Consider the following 10,417-nt stretch of genomic DNA (forward strand, 5'->3'; position numbering starts at 1 on the left):
TAACACCCGGTATATTGAAGAATTTTGCAAACCAAAAATAATATTCTCAGAATGCAAAGAAAAATAGCTGAAAGTAAAAGAAATCAATATAAACAATATTTTATTCGCTTTGTGTCCAAAATGGACAAAATTAATACTCCAAATGTATGCCAAGGCTTAAAGTAGCAACAACGCTACACGTGTAAGTAAAAATATTTAAGTATCTGAACAAAGAATTCTAGTCTCTTCCCAAATTTGATTGTCCTGACTAATCACCTGCTAGGCCTAATTAATTTTAGAATGTTTTAAAGTGTTGCAATGTGATTTTAATGTGTGATATGATGAGGCTGTTGACGAACTGTGATTGTTTTTTAAATTAATGAAATTTTTTTTTTAACTATGTTATTTTAGAAAAACTGATGATGGTGGAAAAATACACCGAAACGTATTTTAATTAATAAATAAAGACAATAAATGACTGAAACCCAGGAATTAATTTTGATTTGGAACTATAACCATCCTCATTCGAACGTAGTCAGCGATCAATCAGAAAAGAAAATAAAAATCGGTAAATGTTGAGCCTCAAGTGTTTTTTTACATTATTATACATACTCATTACAATAATGCGAAGCGCAGATCCAAATTTCTATGACCAATTATCTGAGGGATTATTAGGAACATTTAAAATGCAATCCCTAGTTCTGGCAGATTTATATGAAATTTACAGTGAGGGCTTAAAGGTGTATCGGATTACATATATCGATATTTTTATGTCTGAACTTGCCAGCCCCATGTAGGTTTTGACCATAAAATATTTATGCGACATTTCGTGCTTGCAAATCTGGATCAACTGCAATTTTTCTTCACAATTTTGCCCCGGTGCAAGCGGCTGAATTATTCGGAAATGTCAAAATGCGGATTAACTCCTTAATATATCTTGGGCGTTATTCATTCAATTTTTAAAGCAGCATCTGTAAAAGAACACCAGGAAATTAAATGTATAAAAATATTACTGGAATGTTCAAAGAAACTGTCGCAGGAAAATTTTACAGGCTTTTTATATAGTAAATGTTCTGACTAGTTTCTCAATATACAAAAAAGATTACATTTCAAAGTCTTGTTTTTGAAATTGATTCAACATTTCTATTAATTGATTAATTCATGTGCAAAATATGGCTCTCCCAAAAAAACTTTGAACATTTTCATTCGCTGGATTAGTTCCATTGTTCCTATTAACACACTCTCCACGCCTGGATAATTTGCATTCACAATTACCACTGGCAAGCACAATATCCAATTTGATTACTAGACGGAAAGTGTACAAGGTTAATAACTAAACACATCAATAAATAAACAGCTGAAATTAGACAAATTATTGTGTTCGGGACGCTAATTTCATGTGCATTGCGATTATTGCTTACCAGCTCAATCTGATTTGGAGCGAAATTGCAAAACTGTGCAGGTATTTGAGAGTAAATTTTATAGTTGCCTAACACACTTTGCTATAGACCGAAACCTTCATTCAATTTTAATTTAATTTCCGTATATGAAATTCAAGTTTGTATTGTAGTAGTAAATTTTTGTGCGAAATTGAATTCAATTTATAGAGCGCGACTGCAGTTTTCCGAGCCTTCTTACATGAATAGGGTGCAAGTGAATAATGGAAGAGTGTTTCGGTTCTCAATTGATTTATGACGCTATGGAATTTGCGGGATGTGCCTCATTTAGCTTTATATTTATAGATCTCAATATCTTTGTGAACGTTAAAAATTTGTTCAATGGACAAGCCATCGCTTCCATTGAATTTCCAATTTAATAAAGCCGAATGTTTGCGATAATTCGCAAATTAGATTTACATAGGTGATCGATTTGGTTTCTTTTTGGACTAGATCATGGAATTTTCCTCTTTTGAATATATCCAGAATTGTATATACTTTCCTGACAGTGTTTCAATTCCAAATCAAAATTAATTCCTGGGTTTCAGTCATTTATTGTCTCTATTTATCAATTAAAATACGTTTCGGTGTATTTTTCCACCATCATCAGTTTTTATGTGAAGCGTTGTTGCTGCTTTAAGCCTTGGCATACATTTAGAGTATTAATTTTCTATATCCAGAATATATATATCCAGAATATCAGGCAGCTGAACTGTGCCAAACGTCTTTACCGGGTGAATAAAACACGTATATGCCAGGTAGCTGAATTCAATAAATTCCACAATAAACCGAGCCCCAGTTGTCGATCTGTTCTATTATACTTCCTTTGTTCTTTACTTTCCGAGGATTTGCAGTTTTTCCAACTGGACATTCTACACTCAAAATCTTTGGGAGAATGTTATTTTATTACTTCCTAATTCTTATTATTCTAACTTCCCCAGAGTTTTCTCCTATCTCTGAGCACCTGCATAGTTTCCTCAGAGCATCACAAAGATTGCGCCTCATGTCTATGATAAGTTTCTCCAAGTACTCTCGTTTTATTCCTTTTATTCGCCTGAATAGAAATTTGTAATTTTTTGGGTTTTTGTAGTTTATCAATTTGCCTCTGTTTGTATGCTTTTTGACTTAAGTTTTCTTTTCTTAGTGCCCTATAACTTTTAGCAACTTCTTTTACTTCCCGCTGCAATCAATGGAAATAGCTGATGGATCCAAAAAATTGAGTCGAGGCCTATAGAGCCGTTTTTTTTATTTATTTTAAAGGTGCTTTAAAAGTGAATCTGCCTCAGGAATGGCTCATTTTCAAATTCAGCAAATTTCGACTCTTATACAAAATTACATGCCGCAAAATTTGCGATGTTCGCCTTTCCCCACGGTATGAGATTGTGCTAAACAGTTAAACCATCAAAAATTCGGTGAAGATTGAAATCAATTGCTAGTTGTAATCAAGCTCCGCCAGCGCCTTCCCAGTATTGATTTGTAGCCTCACAATGTGAGGATCCCGGAAAAACTGTAACTTTGTTTTAGAAATTTTGAGCTTGAAAGGCAAATTAAATTGCCTTTAAACTAAACTGCTGGGAAAGTTCAAGCCGGAACAAGCGATTTTCCGGGTCGTGTATAAGGTATTTTTTAAGATCTGGTTACCGTGTGTAAGATGTAAAAAGAAACCGGGTTTTTAAATTCAAACTTTGCATATTACCAGTTTGAACCCATGGAAACTTTCAATGTGAACCTGCTTGTACATGGCTGGTTTTTTATTAGATGTGGACGAATGTGCAAAGGGCACGCACAATTGCAGCAAAACGCAAATATGCAAAAATGGACATGGATATTACACATGCGAGTGTCCACCTGGACACCATTTGAACCGATTGACTCAGGTTTGCGAGGATTTGGATGAATGCAAATTTTACAGGGTAAGTCAATATGCAGAGTGTAAAATGTCGGTAAAAAATCCTACCACAGATTCTTGGGATGATTGGACCTAATTTGTCCAAAACCAAAGTGGACGATTTTCGAGAATAGGGCGTCAAAGTAAAGATTAAAAAACGAAAAGAATTGTTTTGTTGGTGATGCTACTATCTATGAACTTTGAATCATCGCGTTTTCACCCCAGGAATCTGAAGTAGGATTTTGTACAGACACCCTGTATAATCGAACAGAACTACTGTGCAGATATTTTTAAAGTTCATGTGGCTTCGTTGAAATTATTACTGCCGTTGTGATATTAAAAATCACGTTTGCAGTAATTTTTAACTCAATCTCTGAAAGAGTGAATTTTCTGTGACTTGAATGTGTGTAATTAATATTTGCAATATACTAAAGCTGTTTGCTGCGAAGTAAAAAGTCGGCTTTTCCGAAGCGAATAGCAATCACATAGACAAATTACTATCCAGCTTTCGCTTTAAATGGACCCAACATTGAAGTGCAAAGCAAATATTCCTGCACAATATTTGCCGGGAAAACGTCGTTAGTTCATTTCAAAGCCTGCATTTAGTAATATTTCAGCCTTGTGGAAATTACGCAGATTGCACAAATACCGTGGGCTCTTACCAATGTTCTTGCAGAACAGGATTTAAAATGAATCAGAATTTCTGCGATGACATAGATGAGTGCCAAGAGACACCAGGGTTATGCCAAGATAGCTGCATCAATATCTGGGGATCTTATAGATGTGGCTGTAAGCCTGGATTTACTCTGAATCAAGATAACAGGTAATTAAGCATCTTCCCTAAGAGCTGGTTGAACGACCCTAGAATAGAATTGAAAACTTTATGTGCATGTTCTTTCAGAACTTGTACCGACATAAACGAATGTGAGAAGTTCAAGGATCGGAAACTTTGCATCGGGACTTGTGTCAATGTGCCTGGAAGTTACACTTGCCAGTGTCCGAACGGGTACAAGTTGGGCACAGATAAACGAGTCTGTATAGATATTGATGAATGTCTTCATGATGTTTGCGGACCGCAGGATGCTTGCGTTAACACCAGGGGAGGCTTCAAATGCTATCCAATTACGTGCTCTCCGAATTACATCAAAGATCCTAATCATAAATCGTAAGTATATTTTACACTTTTTATTAACTTACACAACTAATAGAAGGTTTATGAATATATATGAATAAAACCACCACTGCGGTAAAATATTACAAATATATATGCAATAGTTGCTCAATTTACCTCATGTTCAAAAACAACCTATTTTTTACCGTCTAAAATTCCGTTTTTCCTGTCTTGAATAAGAGCGCAGTTATTGAGTTGAAATGTTAAGCTTCTTACTAGATGGTTTTTTAATTTATTTTCCTCCTCATAATGTATCTGCTTACAACAAAGTCAAGCAGATTGGCGAGAGAGCCATTACCATTCTGCAGAACAGAACCATGCAGGCTCATAAAATTAACTTTGTAATCGCCAATTTTGTCATAAAGCAGCTTTTCTGCAACTTTGATTTGCTTTCTGTAGTTTCTGTTCTATTTAGATTTTAGCAGAACACCGAGCCGCTTAAATTTGCGCTTAGAGGTACTTTTCACTCATTCGTTAAGCGACTTTGCATCGCATTTTCAATTCAACAACTTTTGCATCCCGAGCTCCAATTCTGCGAAAATCTAGCATGCATCGAAAGTTTATTAATAGGTTCGTAATACAGTAACAAATCCATTTGACTGATTTCAAGACCAAACAGAGATGAATAAAAATAATTTAATTCCGCAGTGGGTCAAATTATTTTGTAAATGTCCGTTTTCGAAAGTAATAAAACTAACAGCTGGAAAGCTATAACTTGATAAATTATGGAAAATTATGCGAACAGTCGAAAAGTTGCGGTGATGTATTTTTATTGTTTTGAATTCGAATTAAATTTTATTCATGAGCGTATTAAATCCTGCACATTTATTATGAATGATCTGTGAGGATAATTAGAAAGCAACAATTACATTTAATTTAGTCTATTAAATTCATATATATTTAAAATAAATTCAGAATTTTCAGCACAGGAATATCCACAAGCGGTTTATTAATTCAATCAAACAAGTTTCATATAATGAAGTGTGTATGTAATTAGGTAAATAAAGCCAAGTACCTACTCTCGACAATTAGGTCATCATCAGGGCCGCTAGAAACGTCGTTTTTTACCTAATTACATACACACTTCATTACATAAAACTTGTTTGATTGATTTTCATCCAGTTTGTACACACCAACTTCTTCTTGTCGTTTATTAATTTTCTGTCACTTCTTATATTTCACTTTTAAGAGACGAATCGAGCTCTCTAGGGTGCGTGGATTATTTGTTTTACATTGAAATGCAGGCACGCATATCTTGCGACCTGCCCTGTTGTTCAAACATAATAAAGTACTCAGCTATCTTTATTGAATTGGAAAATTTTATGGAATTTCTTCATGGAGATAATCGAATCGTTCTTTAAGGTAATATTCTGAGAACATATTTAAATCGTTATCACCTCAGGACGGATATTTCCATTTTTCGAACTGAAACTTTTTTATTTGCTTTAAATTAACCCAATACGGAGGTTTAGCATAAGATGAAGAATAAAGTGATTTTTTCTTTCAGAAGCAAACAATCCAAATTGTATTAAAAAGCGATTGTTTGAGGCTGAATACGAAAATAAGCGAATTGAATAAAATATTGCCAAATTCAGTTTTGAACTGCTTAAGACTTTCGAGACCATTGATTGAATGATTGGGGAGTTTCGCGTTATTAAGCCGTTAAGACGTTTCACTAGCACGCATTGCAGGCATCTTCAAATGTATGTTATCTTTGGGTGCGAATATAACGTCTGAACCCAGTTCCTATCGACGACGACCTAATAACTGAAAAATCCCCAATTGTTCAACGGATACTTTATTTGGCTTTGTTAAATTATTATGGAATTATTGTTTAACGGTCGAGAAAGAACTGTCAACGAAAATTTGGAAAAAGTCCTGTTTTTCTGCCGTTTTCAGTGAGCGATCTGGCTCCTAATAAAGAAAAGTTTCCTCACCTAATTTGCCACATTTTCTCCACTAGTGGATGAACTTCAGCAAAAAATCAACAATTTTGAAATTCGTAATCATGAAATTTCGACTTCGACGAAAGCTTCTTTAGAGCACTGAAAACTATTTTGCTAAGGAAATGGGCATCGTCCCTTTTTCTAGGTTTTTTATTCTGTTAGTGGCCGAACGCATTAAATTTGATGAAATAAATCAAGTGTCTATCGAACTGCATATTCAACGACCTAGGGAACAAGTCCTTGTCATATTACGTAGAAATACTTTTATATAAGAAAATAAACGGTTGTTGAGCCTCATACTGGTCACAAACTAATCCCCTTGGAAACTCGTTTTACTTCCTCTAACTTTCACGAGGCAAAAGTTTGCAAATATATCAAAATAACTTATTTATTCCTTACCACCTAACCTCCGGAAAGTTTTCTTAGATACTTAACAAAGTGTTTAGGAACGAAAAAAGCCCGATGTGCTTCGCCGAAAAATTACTCCATATTTCACCCCTGGCGAATAAAAAAGTTGAATTTTAGCACGTAATATTAACGAACAATTATAAACAATTAAATCCCGAGCTTTGTAGGGCTTGGAAACCGTCAAACCGCTAAGGGAAGAGACCGAAAAGTTTTTTTTTTAATTAATCCGGGAAACTGTATTAAAATTATGATCAGTTAATTACAACATGAAGCTGAGAAGATTTCCGAAATTCTATAGCTGCACAAAAGCAAATAGTTTTAATGGTGTTTTTATCCCAAAGATTTGCGCTGTTACTCAAACCGGTTTTGCTGGTATTTAAATTCAAAGACACGTGAGAACGTGATTTTCTCTTTATCCCAGTGGGTTTTGAATATTCGGATATTTGCCCTAGAAAGTGGGGAAAAAACGGATTCGCCTTTTTAGGTTTCTCTTAAAAGCATGTAAATTTGGCTCAGTTTTTTTACTATAAAAGTTGAGATGGATTCGATATGTTAAATTTCATTTAGCTGCTAGTTGTAAACCTGCAGGATATACTTCTCTAATTTTCGCATCACTTTGTATACAAAAGGGTCATGAGTTTGGAGTTTCGCTTCACAACGGGACAATAAATTTCGCTTAGAATTCTCGAGTTACAAGGGTTTGGAAATTGAAGTTGAATCGGTGCGAAAACCGTATCCTAATAAAAGTGTACGGTCTACGTTCGGTTCGAACCTGAGGTTCGAACCAGCTTGAGAATTATGGCGAATCAAAGGAAATTACTTTTCTCTTATTTGAAGAAGTGATGCCCAACGGAATAGGTCGGTGGAGTGTGACAGTCATGGGAACAGGACAAAATAGCTATATTAAAAAATTATAAAGTTAACAAACTTTTCATTGCGCCTGTAGATTTTTTTTTTTTAGTTTAAGTCGCATGCCGATTTTTTATTATTTTTGTTCGTCTCAGTTGTTTTTTATTTCGTCAATTCTATCCTTATTAACTTTGGAAGTTTTTTTCGTGAAAGTTGCTCCCCTTGCAGATTTTATCAGGAAATGTGTTTTTCAAATTACAAACAATTTTTACATAGATCAAGATTGAAGTCCATAAATCGACATATTCCGATCAAACAAAGTGGTTCGAGATTAGGCTGCATCGCATCATTTTAAATTGATATTATACGAGCAAATAAAGACCAAATTCAAATAAACAGGCATCCGTAAAAATCGTTTACGAGCTACAAACAGTTTTAAGTACATATTGATTTGCTTTTTAGCTAGGTTTTAATTTGACTTGCATTTTTTTTATTTTATCTGACACGTGGATTCGAATAATTATTGAATCATCGTTCACTTCATCAAGTAACTCGAAACGATTACAGATGCGGAAAAATTCAAAAAGCAAATTCTTGATTAACATAAGCAATATTGCCTATTAAAAAAATTCAGATAATTTTTCTCCAAAAAAATGTTCAGACAGAGGTGTCGTTGGCTTTTAAGAAACAAAAATTGCATAGATGCAAGATGTTCTAAAATTAAGATACGAACCTCGAGAAAAAATTGTCAAATATAAATTCAAATTTTTTGTTTTATTTGTTTTCATATTGTATTTAATACACAGACGATAAACGGAAAAAGTAAATGCTGATGGTACAGGCCGATTTGTGCCTGACCAGATTCCAAAAAATAAAGCCGATAGATTCATTTATTATTCAATGATTCCTGACTTTTGTTTTAAATATTTTTGAAACTACCAACGTGTGATTAGGAGAAATGTTCAGTATTTTACGGACAGTTCATAAATCCAATAAAATTTGTTTTTCAAAATTTCAACTTAAGAATCGCATTGCGATTTTAAAATAGTCAAATTTCTTCTTAAAAACTGGCTAATTGGGAAATAAAAAGATACAAATTCAAGACTTTTCCTCAAATCGAATTCGGAATGTTTTCCACAGTTTATGAACACCGTATAATTACTAATCGGAGATCAAAGACATCAAACGAATTTATCCAGTTACGGTTGGTGCAGCCTACCTTGCCATTGTTCCAGATAACCGAAAATGTAATTACAATGCAGGCGCATTAAAAGAGAGCTGGAACCAACAGCGTTATAATCACTGCCAGATAATCTAATGCTATTCCTAATTGCAATTAGGCATTTGAAAATTAATTAATTTCATTGTTTTGCACTTAACAGGCGTTGCAAGAGATTAACATGCGATCCAAGAGATAACCGATGCCTGCTCATGCCTGAACAGTATTCCTATCAATACATGGCTCTGGTTTCAAACTTGCCACTCCCTGAGGGTGGCATTCCATTGTTCAAAATTAAAGGCCCCGATTGGTCTGCGGCAAAGGCCACTTTTTCCTTGAAGCTGCAAGAAGTGAACTGTCCATCTCATGTGGAATGCGTTAATGAGAGTTTTATAAGAAAAATCAATCAGGAGAAAAATTTGATGGAACTCAATCTGGTGAGGAGCATACAAGGACCGCAGGAGGTTAAACTGCAAGTGGAGATGAAACTGTTCCAAGGAGAAAACAATCTGATTGGAAGTGTTGTTGTGTACATTATTATTGTTGTATCTGAATATCCGTTTTGAACCACTTAAACCCATAAAAGCAATTTGAATTATTCACATTTTAATGCGCTTATATAGTTACTTTAGTTACATGTAGTTTAGTTTTAAAACATATTTCTTAAGAGCTTTTTAAATGTCTACCCACAGTACTTACTGTAACCACCTAATCTATGCCAACCTTTGTACTATACAACCAAAGCAGTTAAGTTGTGGTCGCTATTTTAATTAAACAAATTATCATATAAAATTGAGTTTTTACTTGTAAAAAGTTGTAGGCAAGGGTAACACTGTGTTGAATTGGGATTTTGAGTTGTTGCCGCTCTATGCGCTAATGAGTTACAACTCATCGCGTCTCACTGCGCCACACTTTGGATTACGCTGACCATTTAACTCAGGGGTGGATTATCTGTTTGAGGCTCCTGGACTTGAAACTTTCACAGTCTATAGAAGACTGATGAGCCTCAAACCAATGAAAATTTCAATCAAATCGGAACAACTGCTGATTTTTACCGACTTGGTAAATTTGTCCGAAAAATTGACGTTTTCACACAATTCCACTCTTAGAAGAAACTTGAAACTTTCACAGTCTATAGAAGATTGATTAGTCTCAAACCCATGAAAATTTCAATCAAATCGGAACAACTGCTGATTTTTACCGACTTGGTAAAGTTGTCCGAAAAATTGCCTTTTTCACACAATTGCACTCTTAGAAGAAACTTGAAACTTTCACAGTCTATAGAAGACTGATGCGTCTCAAACCCATAAAAATTTCAATCAAATCGGAACAACTGCTGATTTTTACCGACTTGGTAAATTTGTCCGAAAAATTGACGTTTTCACACAATTCCACTCTTAGAAGAAACTTGAAACTTTCACAGTCTATAGAAGATTGATTAGTCTCAAACCCATGAAAATTTCAATCAAATCGGAACAACTGCTGATTTTTACCGACTTGGTAAAGTTGTCCGAAAAATTG

The 10,417-nt window shown here is 34.5% G+C and overlaps 1 protein-coding gene across 2 annotated transcripts in view; it reads left to right on the forward strand.

Moving 5' to 3' along the window:
* LOC109532873 (fibulin-2) overlaps positions 1 to 9,688 on the forward strand; it is a 31,057-nt gene extending 21,369 nt beyond the window's left edge. For both annotated transcript variants that reach the window (XM_019897971.2, XM_048661367.1), the window contains exons 15-18: positions 3,174 to 3,328; positions 3,921 to 4,126; positions 4,205 to 4,468; positions 9,060 to 9,688. In XM_019897971.2, the coding sequence (XP_019753530.2) occupies positions 3,174 to 3,328; positions 3,921 to 4,126; positions 4,205 to 4,468; positions 9,060 to 9,462 (1,028 nt within the window). In that variant the 3' untranslated portion in view covers positions 9,463 to 9,688. The remainder of the gene's footprint in view (positions 1 to 3,173; positions 3,329 to 3,920; positions 4,127 to 4,204; positions 4,469 to 9,059) is intronic.
* The last annotated feature ends 729 nt before the right edge of the window (positions 9,689 to 10,417 follow it).

Source organism: Dendroctonus ponderosae, unplaced genomic scaffold (assembly GCF_020466585.1).
Source record: "Dendroctonus ponderosae isolate FM_Combo_2020 unplaced genomic scaffold, Dpon_F_20191213v2 Dpon_F_20191213_1, whole genome shotgun sequence".
NCBI classification, from domain to species: Eukaryota; Metazoa; Arthropoda; class Insecta; order Coleoptera; family Curculionidae; genus Dendroctonus; species Dendroctonus ponderosae.